The sequence below is a fragment of the Mustela nigripes genome, chromosome 4 (genome assembly GCF_022355385.1).
Source record: "Mustela nigripes isolate SB6536 chromosome 4, MUSNIG.SB6536, whole genome shotgun sequence".
NCBI lineage: Eukaryota > Metazoa > Chordata > Mammalia > Carnivora > Mustelidae > Mustela > Mustela nigripes.
The window spans coordinates 185796266-185813708 of record NC_081560.1 but is presented as its reverse complement, the minus strand read 5'-3'; the positions used below and the strand labels follow the sequence as shown (position 1 = coordinate 185813708).

The following is a 17443-nucleotide window of genomic DNA, read 5'->3' as shown; positions in this document are numbered from 1 at the left end:
GAGAAGGCCCATACCCAGGGGACTGCAAGCTAAGCTGTCTTGGTCCTGAGCTAAGAAACGGGAAACAGCAACACAAACAAGAAAACATCCCTGAGAAATCCCAAGATTCCTCAGCAGTAGCCAGGCAACCCCCCCGGAGGAAGGCACCTCTAACCTGGGCCTCTGTTTGTCCTCAAACACACACACCTGGGTGCAGGGCCTCACGCACAAGGCTGTTCACAGCACTGCTTCCCAAAGCCTCGCAGTGAAACAACACCAAAGTCCAGGAATCACAAAATGGATAAACTGTGACATATTAAATGAATACTAATTAACTAAGAAAATGCACCAACCAGGAGGAATCTCAAAAACACCATGTGTGTGAAAGGCAATAAACCACTGAATACGTACAGTATGATTTCTCCTACAGAGTTCCTGCCAGGCCGAATACTTACATGGTAAAACAGAAAAGGTACAGATATCCTGGGAAATCCAGGACATAGTTATTCTGGGTGGAGGGACAGGCACACAGGATATATGATTTCACAACATAATACCAATTATAGTAGACAAAAATATACAGCACAGATGAGAGAGGAAAAATCACCTCCACTGCAAGTTTTTCTAAATCAGTGAACAGAATAGATGACATTTAAATAGGTAGTACAATATAAGAGAAACACCCAGCACACTTTGAAATGGACCTGGCATTGAACTTCGGCTGGACCGGCAGTACCTGATTTCGCAGACAGCTGTGGTACATGGACGCCAGCCTGTGATGGATGGTCGCGGCTCGATACTGGCAGAGAGGCTGTCGCGCGGACACGGAGTCCACATCACAGTGCTTCAGGGACTTCATCATAGCCTCGCTGACTTCTTTCTCAATCTGTGTGTGTTTTTTTTTAAGGGAGAGGAGAAGAAAATGATAAGACTATAATCTTAAATAAAAACATTCAAATACTGCTTGTTAAAAAAGATATACTTGATGTCTATTAAAGCATAAATGAAGCTGAAGGCTTCTTTTACAGCCCCACAAGTATTACTACCTGCTCCTGAGCTTTCCTAGATAATGGAGCATAATCTTGCTGTAGAGTTGCCATCGTGAAGTAAGTAGTGGACAATTCCCAGTTCACTGAATCCCAGACAGCCGGGTGGATGTCTCGTGTTCCCAGGGACCTCAGGGCTTTCAAATAGTAATCGACAGCCTGTGAGGGAGGGAAAAACCCAGGTCGGGCTCAGTCTACATCTATGCCAACAACACATGAAAATAAAACATACTTTAAAATAACCCAGATGTTAATCTGATGTGGGAACAGTTTACAGAAGGGCAGTGCTGTGAGGAAAGGAAAAAACCGTATCAATGAAACTAGTTCAGTGACGCGAGCCGCTTCAAGTGGGCTGCGGGCCCCACCACATTTCCACAGTGGGTCTGGCACCAGCCTCAGTGCTCCCTGCCTCAGGCTCATGCACAAGGATGCACTTCCTTCCTTTGGTTTTTTCCCTTTCTAAATGAAAACGTGTTTATATAGCTAGTAAGCCAGAAGAAACTAACTTGATGAGCCTAAGGATAAAAAATTGCTGGATCCGACTATAAAAAGCAGCAACCCCTTCCGCCCTTTACCACCCCCAGCCTGAAGGCCACGGTCATTCTATTGAAGCAAACCACACTGAATTGCATCATCTAGCAATAATTTCTGCATTTCTTGTGTGCATCACCTACTTCTTTTCTATGTATCTATTAAACATAAAAAAACTATAAAAAGGTCAATTTCATTTTAAAATCTCCATGCATGCAGCGCCTGGGGGGTGCATCTGCCTCTCGGTTTCAGCTCAGGTCGTTGTCTTAGTGCCGTGAGATGAAGCCCTGCATCTGGCTCTGTGCTCGGCAGGTGGTCTGCCTGCGTCTCTCTCTCCCGCTTCCTCTGCTTCCTCCTCCCATACTCATACTCCAATAATTAAATAAATCTTAAAAAAAAAAAAAAGCCTCCCATGCCACAAACATTCTTCACAGCGCTCACCTAGCTGTGAAGTACCTGTTAAAGGAGAGCTCTTGGGTTTCGTGCGTGGCTCAGTCAGTTCAGCATCTGACTCTGGGTTTCGGCTCAGACCATGATCTCAGGTTCCTGAGATCTCAGGGTCCAGAGCCCATTGGGCGCTACACATTGCACGGAGTCAGCTTGCCCTTCCCCTTCCCCCCTGCCCCTCTGCACCCCCTCAAATACATAAAATATTAAAAAAAACAAAAAAGAACTCTTGTTCCTTGCACCATCTCTAACACTGGATGTTACCACTTGCCAGGATACCTGGCAATTAACAGGCAGACAAAAGAAACTCACTTTTTAATTTAAATTTTATTTTCATAAAAGTTTAGAATTTTAAATTCTTACATATTTGCCCCTTAATGAGCACTGGGTATTACATAAGACTGATGAATCACAGACCTGTACCTCTGAAACCAATAATACATTTTATGTTAATTTTAAAAAGTTTTTATGAATATATATTTTTTCACTAAAAAATACATAGATTTTATATATTCTAAACTCTTTTTTCTACTGGGGCAATTTATTTTCATTAATTATTTTTTATCATTTATTTTTAAAGTAAGCACTACGCACAAACGTGGGGCTTGAACTACAACCCCAAGACAAAGAGTCATGCGCTCCGGCAACGGAGCCAGCCAGACATCCCCCTCTTCAATAGTTCTTAATGTTTCTTTATATACGACCTCTGATCTGTCCTTTGTTATCAATATTTTCACTAGATTGGGGTTTGCTTTTCAATTTTGCTTTCTGTTGTGCATTTGGAAATCATTACTTCTCCACATTTAAATGTGTCCAAGGTTACTCTGTGATCCCTGCCTGTGGTGTGGTGCCGGGAAAGGCCTGTCCCATCTCATCACCTGAAGCTCCTCCTCCACTTTCTCAGTTCCCTTTCTCCACGTCAGCCTTTAATCCACCTGTCTTCTCTGCTTACACCAACACAACTCACTGGATAATCATCTTTCCAATACGCCCCCTCTAACACTAAATTCTCGCATTCTCGGGCCAGTCTGTAAGTGTTCTGTCTCCTCCTGGGCCATCACTATAGTTCTAGTTAGTTTTATAATATTTTCAGGGAGCAATGGCAAAAGTGAATGACAAGTAGGTATAAATGGATGGGGTCGGACATGCAAGCGTGTTACCTTATTGTAATACAAGCCTTCTTCTGGTGAGAACTCCCGCTTAAATTCATCGCCGGCACCACAGTGCGCCTGCGCACAAATCCGCATGAGTCTCCCAGTGTTACACAACAGAAGAGCAGCGTTTGTGGCATCATCAATTGACTCAAAGTTGTGAATTCCTTTTTCAAAACAAGAAAAGCTTTTTTTCCACAACTGCTGCTCCGCAGTAGACACACTTTTGCTCACTGCACAAAAGAAGAGAAAGAAAACCACACGTCAGCAGACATCCATGTCAACCCCCTGTGCATCCCAGGCAAGGACAAGGGAAGGAGGACAGGGACAGAACAGCTGAGGAACCAGCTGTGTGCAGCCACTGCAGTGCCCTGCTCTCATCCTAGATGGGGCGCGGTTCCCACGTCTGGTGTTCTTCTAGGAGAAACAGACACCGGGGCACGCACAGAGAGAAGATCAGGTAAGGACACAGCGAGAAGGTGGCCATCCGAAAGCCACGGACAGAGGCCTCAGAAAAACCCAAACTTGCTGGCTCCTTGATCTTGTCTTCTGGCTTCCAAATTGTGAGAAATATGGTTTCTGTTGTTTAAGCCACCCGAACTGTGGTTATTTTGTAAGGCGGCCTGAGTGAACTCACGTAATACTCCAACATGGCCCTCTTTCATTATGAAATGACAGATACGAAAACAAGCAAATAAAAAGATCTGAGCAAAGCCCTATTTTATAAAGATTCACAACACAGTCTCAGGGAGTTAAGAGGTATGGTCTGGGTTGTATCTAATTCTCCTAGGCTTCTGACTACCACTTTGCATGCTCCTTCACAGACTTCCTCCTCTAGAGACACCTTAAAAGCACAGGTTATTACCCAATAAAATACATATATTATACATATAACAAAACTTTTTAACAAGCGTGACCTCTTCGCACCCCAGGGCCAAGCACAGCTCACAGACTACCAGGCACTCGTGGTTCCTCAACTCACCTGCCGCCCTCCATTCTCCCACGGCCCTGTTCCTTCCTCCCACCGGCAGGTCTTCACATTTCCAGCATTCTCATGGATCCAGCTATCCCCTCCCCACGACATCTGAGTAATCTCCAACAACATCCTGCTAACCCAAACAGCTCTAAGTACAGGTTTCTAACCAACGACTGAGGCAGACCTTCCACTCACATGTCCACACGTCTCTCAGACTTGACAGAGGCCCAGCTGAATCTGTTATCCTCTGCCTGAATCACAAAAGACCACGTGCTGCTACTCTCACCAGTCACCCGACCCTGCATCTCTAGTCCTTCTCAGTGCTGCTTACTCGGTCTGGACAGCAACCCCTTCCATGTCTCTGCCTGTTGATATCCTACGTCATGTACCAATCTGCTCAAACCACACCTTCTTCCCAAAAGCCCTCGAAAAACCCCACAACTTCAAAATACATGTCCTTTTCCCACACTTCTACTATACTGCATCTGTGCTTATGGTATTTTTCAAAGATTTTTATTATTTTTTTTTTAAGACTTTTTATTTTTACGTATTCTCTACACCCAACACGGGGCTTGAACTCACAACCCTGAGATCAAGAGTTGCACCCTCTACTGACTGTGCCAGCCCAGCGCCCCATAAATCTGTTTCTCTCTCTGGCTTCCTGACATGAAAGAGAGCTATGCTGTAGTCAATTACACACCCAGCACAGAGCCTAGCACAGAGCCTGGCACAAGCTGCTTGTGCACTTCACTTCTGATCAGATGAATAACAGAGGACACTGAAATGATGACTCTTAAAGGGAAATGTATTTTCCTATCTTTATTTCTCAAGAACTTAAGAATAAAAGAGTCTTCAACAGAGCACCCCTTTCTTTTCAAGATTTTATCTGACAGTGAGAGACAAAGTGAGAGAGAGAACACAAGCAGGGGGAGTGAGAGAGGGAGAAGCAGACTCCACTGAGCAGAGAGCCCGATGCAAGGTCGATCCCAGGACCCTGAGATTATGACTTGAGCCAAAGGCAGATGTTTGACGACTGAGCCACCCTGGCGCCCCAGAGCACCCCTTTCTAGATCCAGTCAGTGCCATAATACTAAGCTCAGACATAAAAGCAGCGTGATTTTCTCTGAGAAGAGGCAATAAAGAGCGGCCTCCAAAGAGATACTCACCGACTCGCTCACTCTGCAGAGCAGCAGCCTGATTCATGTAAAACACACCAATTTCATTTCTAATGTTACCCATTCTCTTCAATACTTGGACATAGTGTTCTGGGTTCTGGCTTTTTAAGTCACTAAATTGCAAGATTTCATTAGCAGCTTCATAACATTTACAACTGACTGAAAGCTGACTCTCTAAGTCTGTAGACAAATCAGTTGCCCATGCGAATCCTTGAAACAAAAAAGGAAACATCACAGTGAGTCCCGAGAACTCTTCTTCCTTAGGATTCAAGTAATCTACTTTTAAGACAACAAAAGAAATCCAATTTGGTATAAATCTAGTATAAGAGTCAATCAATATAAGTAAAATTTTAAGTTTTAAAGTAAAGATCTTTTAATTTAGAAAACTTCATTTTCCTGGGATATTAATGTTTGAATAAAGAAATATTCTCTTGACCAAAAATACCAAACAATTTCCATCAACTGGATTTTACCAAGCACTCTTGCTCATTGGTACAGACTTAAAGTTCACTGATACAAGGTAGATCATCTTTCTTCTTTTTAATTAATGGAAATAGTTCTTGAAATAAAGCTCTGATTGCTACAAGAGGCTACTTAACAGACATTATGGTCTGAATGTCAGTTTACCTCACTGAAGAAGTGCTACCTATGCTCTCAAAGACTTCAACATGCCATCCAGTGGGACTGGAGTAAACTTGGGTGCAGGGCCCAAAATTCAAGGAAGAAAAAAGGGAGCAGCTCCTGCTGCTCACCGTGGCATACGTGGGAGAACGTCACCCTCAAGCCCATGTGTTTTAAAGGAAACATGATGGGAGTGGTAAAAACACCAAGGATTTTCTCCCTGTGTCTATGAAACCGATCATCTGAGAAACTCAGAAAGAGGGAAGGCCAAGAAAGAGGGCAAAAGTGAGGAAATACTACATTCCCCTCACTGACTTCCCGAGATGGCAAATGTTCAAAAGTTTTAGGGAGGCAGATATCAAATAACGTCAACACTTCCAGAGCAAAATACAACAATGCCATGATATGTTACAAAGGTGGACCTCCTAGCTCATTTACCGCCCTGACTGCAGTGAGCTTATGGCTGTACTAAGGATACAGCTGCAGTGGACTAATTCTTTTCCCCAGTTTTAAAATCGCACAACCCCAAAACAAAGTAATATATTCAGTATGACAGTCAGCCATGAACTAAGCTTTAAAAAAAAGGTCTCTGGATGTGAGCCCCCAGAAATCATTCAGAAGGTAATTCATTCACTTTTACCCAACTGTTACTCCTTTACAAAAGGAAACCATGGCTTGGTTCACTGACTACAAAGTTACCGAGGAAAACCTCTTGAAAAGATGAGAGTAAAAAAGTCAACACAATTGTCTTAGAGCTTATTTTATCTTTAGTTCTAGTTGTATAATTAGTAATTATGAAATATTTCAAAATCGCTTAACACACAAATACACCAGGGATCATGCTCAATTTTAAAACTAAGCAATCAATGAAACAAAACTGCAGTATCAAAACACTAACATTTTTGCCACCGTCCTGGCATACTCTGATAAGCATGAGCTGGACGGACTAATGCCACGTGCATAGCACGTCCGGTCTCACTGGCATACCTTGGCAACTGGACTCCCTATGGAGGCTGTGTAGTATCTCCTGATCTTCTTTCGTTTGATAATTAAACTCCTCGAGATGCGCCGCTCTGTTGTTCGCATTCTGGGCCAGCATCAGCTGGATGTCCCCACAGAGCGTCAAATACTGAGACAGAAACAGCAGCACTTCCGAAAGCATGTTGGTGCAGAGGCAGCAGTAAGTATCTAGGCAGAAGGGGTGGGAAAGAGAAAAAACACCGGGGTATTGAAAGTTGATGACTACAGTGAGTATTAAGAAAAGTTGTTACTAGCCGAAAGCTTTGTACCACTGTAGCTCTTCAGTTTATGTTACAGCAGCTATCACGTGTAGCTTCGTGTATTTCAAAGGAAGAGATAACCACTCAGCACAAAATAAAATACGAAGTAACACACTCAAGACTAGAAAAAGTTATTTCAAAATTAAATTTTACAACAGAAACAGGAGTAAAACTTCACTGTGATTCAGATGCCTTTTCTGTTTTCCCCTCCCAATGCCTATGAAGTGTAATAGTTTACAGTGACTTACCATGGCTCTGCAAAGCTAATTTGATGTATCGTAACGCTCTTCCGTATTTCTGAAGACTCATGGCAGCATCAGACAAAACATAATAGGCCTTTGATGACTTGAGAATCAGCTGGAGTTTCATTTTATGTTGCCAGGAACCAGGGATCATTCCAGATTGACTGGAATAATTACCCTTCTGAAGGGAGCCCACTATGACATGGGAGGAGAGGAAAGGAAGCACATTTTCTTTGAATGCAAGTCTCACTATAAAAAAATAAAATAACGTTTCTTCATAGAAACAGTCCAGGCTTGCTACAAGACTGATGTATACTGCACTTTATTACTAAAAAACAGAGTAAAACGGCAGTGTTTCAACAGATCCTCACTGGGATTTCTGAAGGCGCTCTGCTCCCTGCTGTCAACTCTGTCATTCTCTTTCAGGGTCACTGACATAAATGCACTCATGACTGGCATGACCTTTCTCCAGTCTATGTCAACCTGCCAGAAAGTTTACCTTCCCCCGCTTAAAAAAAAAAAAAAAAAAAGATTTTATTTATTTATTTGACAGAGAGAGACACAGTGAGAGAGGGTACACAAGCAGGGGAGCAGCAGAGGGAGAGGAAGAAGCAGGCTTCCTGCTGAGCACGGAGCCCGATGTGGGGCTCAATCCCAGGACCCTGGGACCATGATCTGAGCCAAAGGCAGACGCTTTAACAACTGAGCCACCCAGGCACCCCTGAAAGTTTACCTTCCTAAAATAAGCTTTAATTATGGTGGGAGCCCTGTTCTAGAACACCGAAATGGCTTCACACCACTTACAAGCACCTTAGCCCACATCCTATGTGATATTTTTGTCTTCCTCCCCAGTATTCCACTCCTACTACCCAGTAGCCAAGGTCAAGTTACAGCTTGTTGCCCACAAAGATGCCTATTTTTTCTAAGCTCCCCTCTTAATGGGCTGTTTCCTCCACAGGAACATGCTTTATTTAAAATCCAGCCTACTACTACCTTCTTCATCTAACAAACGATCACTTTTGTGCCAAGCACTGTGCCAGACGCCAGAAGCCGTGACATGAAGTTCTATGTGCTCCATCCTTGGAGATCTCACACACCAGCGGTAGAGACAGGCTGCTAACACAAACCATGGCAAATCTATTTTAAGTGCAGCTACAGAGGTGAGAACAAAATGCTGTGGGAACTCCCCTCCCTAGTCTCTGAGCCTCAAGATTTCCCATTTTTTTTTTTATTCGTGACAACACGAATCTTTCAAACCAATGAAAGGTACTTACAATCTCTTACAGTTTTAGTTGTGCATGTATTTCTTTTTCCTCTGTAACTGTTTTCTCTGTGTGAGGTTTGGTGAGAATACCAGAACTGCTTAAGACAATTTTTGCTCACAACTGTACTGGCGGGTGTGCATAAAACCATTCAACAAATCTAACTATGACATAGGCAGGCTTCAGTAAGTGCTCAAGGACAAAGTGGTAAGAGAATCAATTCTGACTAGAGAGAGAGGGGAGCATCAATCTCTTGAACATCAGCAAGATTTTAACAGCTGAGGTGGGGACAAAGGACGAGAGAAAAGGCATTTCAAAAAAACACCCTAAAGAAGGCAGAGATGTCTCAAGTCCTGGTGTTCTCCTCACTGTACAGAGGCTCAAGCTGGGCACACAGGAAGCAATACATAAATGCTTAGGGCAATTAAATTTACTCTCCTCCCCCGCAATAAACAACTTTTGTTTACAAAGAGAAAAAAAGTCAGGAAAGCACTTAGTATTTCTTTTCTTTCTTTCTTTCTTTTTTTTTAACCCTTGACCAGATGTGACTGATGCACTTAGTATTTCAAACATACAAGCTTCTGAACCATTTAAGCAACTGAAACCAATTTTTTTAAGAGTCCACATGTTCTTCACAAAGTGACTTTCCTGAGGAACAAATTAGACAATTTATAAGTGACCTTTCCAGCTGATTCAAAGACCATGTGGTAATGAAAGCCAACAATCCTACGGTGCTTATTATGTGCACTGTTCTAAGCACTTTACACATACTATTTAATCTATTAAAAAAAAACTTTTAAGTAGGCACTACTGTCTCCACTGAAAGAAAGAGAGAGAGGGAAAAACAAAAGGTTAAAAAAAGTGGAACCTGCTTAGCAAAGCCATGATTTGGGGCTAGGCAGTTTGGTTCTCAAGTCTGCTCTTAAACACTCGACTGCTTTTACTGAAGCAGTAATTTCTTATGAGAACCCTACCGAGCTGAGGGCATTAGCTCCTCGCTGCAGGAAACTGGAAGAAGCGGAACTTATTAGGAATATCTATAAAGGGTCAAAATTATCCTTTGTTTTATATTTTGAATGAAACGGTATTTCCCCCTACTTTCCATTCACATGATATCCTTCTCCTGAATTCCTCTCAATGAACGCCTTAATTGACATAAGTCTGCCGTTGATAAAGGACCAGTACACTATTCTATAGAAAAGTCCTTATTTGCACATCAATTCAACTTACTTTTGTCCAAAAACAAGGCCATCTGCTTCTCCAGACCCTCAGGACCCCCCCTTGTGGATTCATCTTCATATTTTAATGGGATTGGGGTGTTGGGGTCAGCTGCAGGAAGGTCGCTTTCTTTTTTAATACTGCTATCCACAGATTTTAACCCCTTTAAAAAAGGAGAAAAATTTACGAGGCACATAACGTCAACCAGAAACTAAATATAAAGCCATGAACACATTTAGGGGAATTTAAATGTTGAAAACAGACTTGAAAAGACTACATTTTACTTGAAACAGTTGGAAAAACCAATTTTCTTTATGCTTAAAGGGGAGAAAAAGAGCAGAATATCATTCAGAATAATGTTTAGACACCAGTAAACAAGCTCTATGTGCCTTTACTGAAAGTGCTACAAAATTAAGACTCACCTCCAGAACATAGCTCAGCACAAGTCTACAGCGCTCTTCTGTGTCATGGCAAACCGGGAACGTGCAACTGGGCTTCAGAAACAAACATTTAAAACGATTAATATGCTGCCCACATGACAAATTCCACAGCTCTCAGCTCCAGGGCATTATTAAAACTCTATGCATCAATAATTTCAAAATCTGCTGTGTACTCAGCTCTGTGAGGTAACTGACACCAAGGTTAATCCTGCTTTCACGCTGCAGATAGAAGCAGCCTAAGCATCCACAAAACCTTGCTAATAAGAAGATCTGCCAAAGTTACTTTAAATTCTTAGTTTTAAAGATAATTCTATTGTGACAAAAAAAGCAAGAATGTGAGTAATGCTTTGGATAAATGTATACCTAATCTAATAGGTGAGTTTAATCCCTAATTAGCACTGATACTTCATAACACACAGTTAACAATATCCACATAAGTTAACAAGTATCACCAGTGGTCTCACTGCACAATTTGTACAATTTATATGCTTAATTACGAGCAGAACCAGTTAACAACCTACATCTACTAAGTGATCTTATGTGTAAGGGCCTCTGCGAGGCATTTCACTTCCGGTGAATCCTGCAAGGCTGGAATGACTGTACTCATTGTGCATCGAGCACAGATGTTAAGTAAAGTGTCCATGGACCCAGTCACTGAGCTGGAAATGTGCTGAATCCAGGCTGACTGTAGTTTCCAAAGTGCACTAATAAGGCGAAGCTAAATAGAGATGTTTATATGAAAACCAGGGCATTTTTCTGGGTGCTTCAGATATTGATAAAAAAGTGCCATCTCTGTAAAAAACTGTAAGCTAACATAGTACGACATCTCTGTCATCTACCTACTCCATCTACCTAGGGTCTGGTGTTACAGTGTAGTTCCCTAAATACACAGAACTTTTGATTTCAGTAACGTTGTTTATAATCAGAAAAGTTTTGTTTGTTTTAAATTCCACTGGTGGGGGTTGGGAGTTCAAGCTGAAAGTGCAGGAAAACTCTCAGATGGACAGTTAAGAATTTTTCCTGTAGTCATTTAATCAAGTATTTCCTTATGTGTCCTTGACATGGGAGACAGAGGAATGTCCATACGTACAGGGAGCTTCTGTTTTCATAAAGGGAAACAAACACAAACTTTAGATACAGAATATGATCTCCATGAAGGAGATAAAAATAGGGTATGCTCTGGCTAGAGTGGTCAGGGAAGATCTTCAGAAGGAGCAACATTTCCCATCAAGATTTAAGGCTTAAAAAAGGCAGCCATGAAAACCTGGGGGACATGCGGAACACAAGCAACAGCACATGCCTCCCATGGGCATGAGCCTGACAAGCCTGAGGCAGGAAGAGGCAGTGTGGCTATGGTGAATGAGAGGGGAAAGTGAAGAGTCAAAAAGATAGGCAATGTTTTTGGGTGACAGGGGTGTCCTCTAAAAATCTATCTGGATATTAGGTTTCCATGTGAAAGTTAAACTCAGAGCTTACATTAAGACATTACCTGTATATGTGACCTGTATATTCAGTTCTAGGAATAGCCAGAATTTTTGAAGTTAACTTGGATCTGACCACAGGGAGATAGGACTGGAAAGTATTTAGGATTTAGCAAACTGAAACACAATTTTACCATCTGGAAAGAGACCAATTGGGAAAGAATAGTCAGCACCAGCCACGTCAACAGAACTTAAAGGGTAGAAGTTGTTAGAATCTATCTGACCTTGACCAGGCAAAAGATGTATCCAATGTAGCTGATAAGGCCCAGTCACTGTCAAAGTATTGTCCTGCAGCGCTGGGATAAGGCAACAGCTTCCTCACAAATGAATCAACAAACCAGCCCTGGTCTGCTCTTCTCCTGTGTTCACCAAGCAATCTATACATTCAGTTTAGAGTAACCCAGACTCTGAGAATGAACACTCCAGCAAGGAGATAGGAATATACACTGGTCATTGCAAAAGAAAATCTTCTACGTAAAAATTAATATATTGATGTGTGGTTTACTCATTGTCTACCGTTGGTCTGCATGTGGATCAGTTACCCTGGGGCAATTAAAAAACAGGTTTTAATATTCATAAAGCTAATGATTACTAGCCCCTGGACCATGAAAGATCTACCAAATTTTTTTTTTTTTTAAAGATTTTATTTATTTATTTGACAGACAGAGATCACAAGCAGGCAGAGAGGCAGGCAGAGAGAGAGGAGTTAGCAGGTTCCCCGCATAGCAGAGAGCCCCATGCGGGGCTCGATCCCAGGACCCCGGGATCATGACCCGAGCCGAAGGCAGAGGCCTTAACCCACTGAGCCATCCAGGCGCCCCTACCAAATTTTTTTTTTTAGAGATTTGAAAGAGAGGGAGAAAGAGAGCAAGGGAGAAGGAGCGAAAGCGCGTGTATGCACGAGTACACACAAATGGGAGGGGCAGAGGGAGGAGAGAGAATCTGAAGCAGACTCCACACTGAGCATGGAGCCTGACACAGGATTCGATCTCAAGACCCTGAGATTATGACCTGAACTGAAACCAGGAGTCCAACGCATAACCGACTTCACCACGCAGGCGCCCCAGTAATGCCATCTTTTGAGATGTCAGCTGTATTCAATTAATAATTGTTTTTAAACTGATAAAACTTTAATACCACTTTAATACCATTTTACCATGCTTACTCGGATTTGATGAATGGATTTGTATTTTTCTGGAACTGACAGTTCTCCAACAGACTTAATAATAGCTACTGCTTTGTTATCGTCTGAGGGATCCGAGCTGGTACTATAGGACCCATTTTCATCGCTGTCTGGCATCTCTTCCTCCTCTTCACTGTAACTTTCATCAGAATTCTCATTTAAAGGAGATTCTGAACTTTCTTCTTTTTTAGGTTCATCTAATTGAAAAAGTTCTGAAAGCATGTAATTGGCTGAAGCAATAATCTTATAAAAAAAAAAAGAAATACGTGTGATTGTCATCAAAACTGAACAATCTGAAGTGGAAAAAATGTTACTACGGTACTAACAAATTTTAGGAGGTCGGCAAACAGGCTGTTTCCACACTGTAATACACACAGAACTGTTCTCAAGTCAAAGTTATCAATACTGTGAAGGTTCCCCCGAAAATCTTCATGGGTTGTTTATTTCCTGCAATTATTCCATCCCCAGCCCTCTGTCTTAAAAAGAGGTGGCACGTGGAGGTACAAGTTTTCACAGAGAGTGTCATAACTAAAATATTAGCAAGACAACTCTCTATATTAACTGAGAAACCAGAATTTCTCTTCACAAGCTATAATTTACTACGGGTTTGATAAGCAACTAATATTTACTACATGACCTTTGGTTCCGGGGTGGGGGGGAATCCCCCACTAGCTTAATGAAGAAAAGTCCATCCTGGCATCTCTTAAAATTAGCATTTACGTATTATATCATTATTTATTCTACTCTATTATCAGTAATTATTTTTTGACCACAGACATTTAATAGTTTTAAAACCGTTTTCTAACTTTCATGTAAACTATTCAATTTCTACCAACTGCCACTATCTCATAATCAGCAATTAGGTATTTAAATCAGAAATTATTTTGTTATTTTTCTCCAAAAAGAATTTTCTCATGGTTTGGGATCTAGGATAAACTTTTATATGCAACTGGATGTGGCTACAATTAAAATTAACTTGGATCTTAACAAATTTTAACTAATTTGGTTAACTAATTGGATCTTAACAAATTTTATACCTATGTTCCTGCCTACATTCCATGCTTTTCCTAATCCAAGTGGAACACAACCAGCATTACACCAAAAGGCAGATGTCAGGTTCAGACAACTGAGGGAAAGGGTGATGTAAAACTGTGGGGCACAGGACTGAAAGATTATTTTAAGAGATGCTTTATATACTGAGGTATGGAGTGTGAACTTTAGTTATACAACAAAGTGACAACAAGGCCCATTTGTGTAAATGGATCTTTTAAGAAATACTGTAAAATAGTTTTCCACCTTCTAGAAGTGCTAAGAGGAAAAAACAATACCATTGTTAAAATCACATGAGTTCTAAAATTATAAAACAGTGTTATCTGAGAGAAATGTAATGTCAGGCAGCCACATATAAAATTTTAAATTTCTAGTGGCTAAAATATGGAAGGCAAAATCTGGCAAAATTAATTTTAATGTATTGGTTCAGTAACACAAAATATTACCATTTCAACATGCAATATGCACACCCAACCTTCAAAATCCATGTGTATTTTACACCTGAAGCACACCTCAATTCCGATTAAGCACATTGTAAGGGCTCAACAGCCACCAGTGGTCACCGGCTAACGTAACGGATAGGGCAGTTCAGACTATGAATTAAGAAGCTTTAAGTCTAGGCAACAATCTTTCAAAATGCTAGAATATTTTAATTTTTTTTTTTTTCAGAATGCTAGAATATTTTTAAAGAGCATATAAATGTTAATCTTACTTGAGGATGTCTGCTTTTGTCCAACAACTTAACACAATTAAGAAGCAACGTTCTAATAGTCCCGTAGTGTTTCTTATTTTGATTCTTCTTCATCATCATGTTGCAAGCAACCCTAAAAAAATGTTTATATCAACTTTACACCCCATTCCTTATTCTCTGCAAGACTCAAGCATAACCATGCCCTTCTTACCTTCCAATAAAATAAAGAATATAAGAAACAATACCGTATTTTAAAATATGGTATTTACTCCCCCCTCCCAAGTTGACTTTGGTACAGCCTGTAAACATATGCACTATACTTTGCTTCTTAAGCCACAAAAACCTAAGAGGTATTTAAAAGCTTTGACCTGGAATGTGTGGCTGTGCACTTTAAAATTTTCAGTAAGACGACTTCTTCAAGCACTCACTTATATAAGAGAATAGCCACCGGCATCGTGAACGGGTTTTGGTACTTGTCTTCAGTTTCTTCACAAAGAGTAGTGAGGTCATAAAGCTTCACTATATCACTGCCACTTGCTGAAAAGGAAAACAAATTTTAGATCATCAGGACCACTCCAATCAATTATTATTGTTCATTCAAGAAGGAATTTACCTTTAAACAGCCAATAGGTATGTCCCTCTTTCGTACAGTTAGATTTTAGAAATGATAAAATATTCTGTGCAATGTCTTTTATGACTTTCGTAGAAAAGTTCGAGTTTTCCAAATTGGGAATCTCTTCGGTTTTTATCATTTCATACTTCTGTAAAACACAGAAAGAATGCAGCTTCAGAGAAAACCTAGGCAGCAACTCTTCTCTATTTTGTTTTTAAGATTTTATTTATTTTTTATTTATTTGGCAGACAGAGATCACAAGTAGGCAGAGAGGCAGGCAGAGAGAGAGAGAGAGAGAGGAGGAAGCAGGCTCCCTGCTAAGCAGAGAGCCCGATGCGGGGTTCAATCCCAAGACCCTGGGATCATGACTGCGCTGAAGGCACAGGCTTTAACCCACTGAGCCACGCAGGCGCCCCCCTTCTCTTATTAAGAAGGAACCAAACATATAAACCCTGCCATCAGAGATCTATGCAGCCCCAAAGAGCTTAAACTGCTGGTTTTCAATCTTTTTAGTGCTCTAACATTTCAAAGGAATCTGACCCACCTATCAGCAATGCTGTCAGCTTACCACAGGAACAAGTCTCAAGAGAGAATCACCACCAATTTTAGGCACGATCCTCCTTCTGTTCTCATGTGGAACAGCTCATAGCATACAATTCCTTCTGTTCTACCTGGTGGTTTTCACCTGGGAGGGTGGCAGATGAAGGCAGACTTCACCCAGCTGCTTTCCCCCAGACACTAGACTCACTGGGCACGTCTCCCCAGTAGACACTACTCTTCCCTTGAGCTATGACTTGACTCCTTTCCAGAAACAGAACCAGGGACTGGAGGCAGCAACAAGAGTAGAGGCCACAGGGAAACCACTGCCACTACTTTTTTTCCACATTTTTTTTTTCTCGTTTGTCTTCTGTTCACACTTCCTTAAATGTCTCTTATCGCATTTGCTGAAAACTCTAAAAAACTCCAAGTGGATTGGAAAATAAGACCAAATAGTCTCCCCTAAGGTTGGTTTTCATCCTTGTTGGTTCATAGAAAGTCCGCATCTTAATTCCTTCCTTAAAACACTCCTCTCCTGGATTTTATACTGCACTATTTCAGGTCCCCTCCCCTTTCACCCACATGGGGAAAGGCTCCAACATTTGAGCTGAATAGATTCCCACGGTGATGGCGTCCAACAGTACCCGGGGAGAGACAGCACTCAGGTTACTTCTCTATCCCCATCTTCTCCAAAGCCTGCGACATCAAAATGCTCACAGGGACATTTCAGTGCTTTCCTCAAATGGAACACATGATGAAGACAGATCACCTTCCCTGCCTAAACCATTTCCAGGTCCCCATCTCAGGCAATGATACACCGCTTTTCTAGACCCTGAGCCCTGAAATTCCCTGTAATGCTACCACCCCCTCCAGCCACAGCCTCTCATTAAATGCTGTTTAGGGTAATGGTACAAAAGTGCTTCCCAACTAACAGTGCAAATCAGAATCTACAAAGCCTTTTCCTTTTTTAATTTTCTTTGACTGATACATAGATCCCACCTATCCTGATATACTAGGAAGCCAACCCAACTGTTTTTTTTAGAGAACAGGAGTGATTCTGATAAACACTGAAGGTTTAGAATCACTGGGTTGGAGTACAATGGTTAGAAGCACTGCCTCAGCGAGATACAGGTTCGAATACTGGCACCACCACTACTAGCAATGTAGTCCTGATCTTCAAGCTACCCTCTTTATCAAAAAGGAATACTGGTATTCCAGCAGCTAAGAAGATCAAGTAAGTAATGCATGTAAAGCACTTAGCAAAGTATCTGGAACAAAACAAGCACTCCATAAGCACTAACTCCTCCTTCTTATCATTGTCAATTCTTAGTACTTCCTCTGCAGTTTAAGTCCATCAGGTTACAAAAGTAGAGCAAGGCCCTCCCCAGGCTTCTTGTCTTGGGAGACCTCCATGGCATCTCCAGGCTAAGACTCGAAATAGTGAATTTCACCTCCCAGATGTAAAGCCTTCACAGATTCCAGATGACCAACTGAACTAAGCCCACACTTCCTTAGCTCAG

The 17443-nt window shown here is 41.5% G+C and overlaps 1 protein-coding gene across 3 annotated transcripts in view; it reads right to left on the bottom strand.

Moving 5' to 3' along the window:
* The window catches only part of EDRF1 (erythroid differentiation regulatory factor 1), a 42503-nt gene that overhangs the window by 14255 nt on the left and 10805 nt on the right, over positions 1 to 17443 (bottom strand). For 2 of the 3 annotated variants that reach the window (XM_059398784.1, XM_059398785.1), the window contains 12 exons: positions 15387 to 15534; positions 15202 to 15310; positions 14795 to 14906; positions 13015 to 13275; positions 10351 to 10422; positions 9941 to 10091; positions 7455 to 7643; positions 6914 to 7114; positions 5297 to 5515; positions 3164 to 3387; positions 1026 to 1184; positions 716 to 865 (listed from right to left, as the gene is read on the bottom strand). In XM_059398784.1, coding sequence (XP_059254767.1) covers positions 716 to 865; positions 1026 to 1184; positions 3164 to 3387; positions 5297 to 5515; positions 6914 to 7114; positions 7455 to 7643; positions 9941 to 10091; positions 10351 to 10422; positions 13015 to 13275; positions 14795 to 14906; positions 15202 to 15310; positions 15387 to 15534 — 1995 coding nt within the window. The remainder of the gene's footprint in view (positions 1 to 715; positions 866 to 1025; positions 1185 to 3163; positions 3388 to 5296; positions 5516 to 6913; positions 7115 to 7454; positions 7644 to 9940; positions 10092 to 10350; positions 10423 to 13014; positions 13276 to 14794; positions 14907 to 15201; positions 15311 to 15386; positions 15535 to 17443) is intronic. The other variant, XM_059398787.1, reaches the window with a different exon arrangement.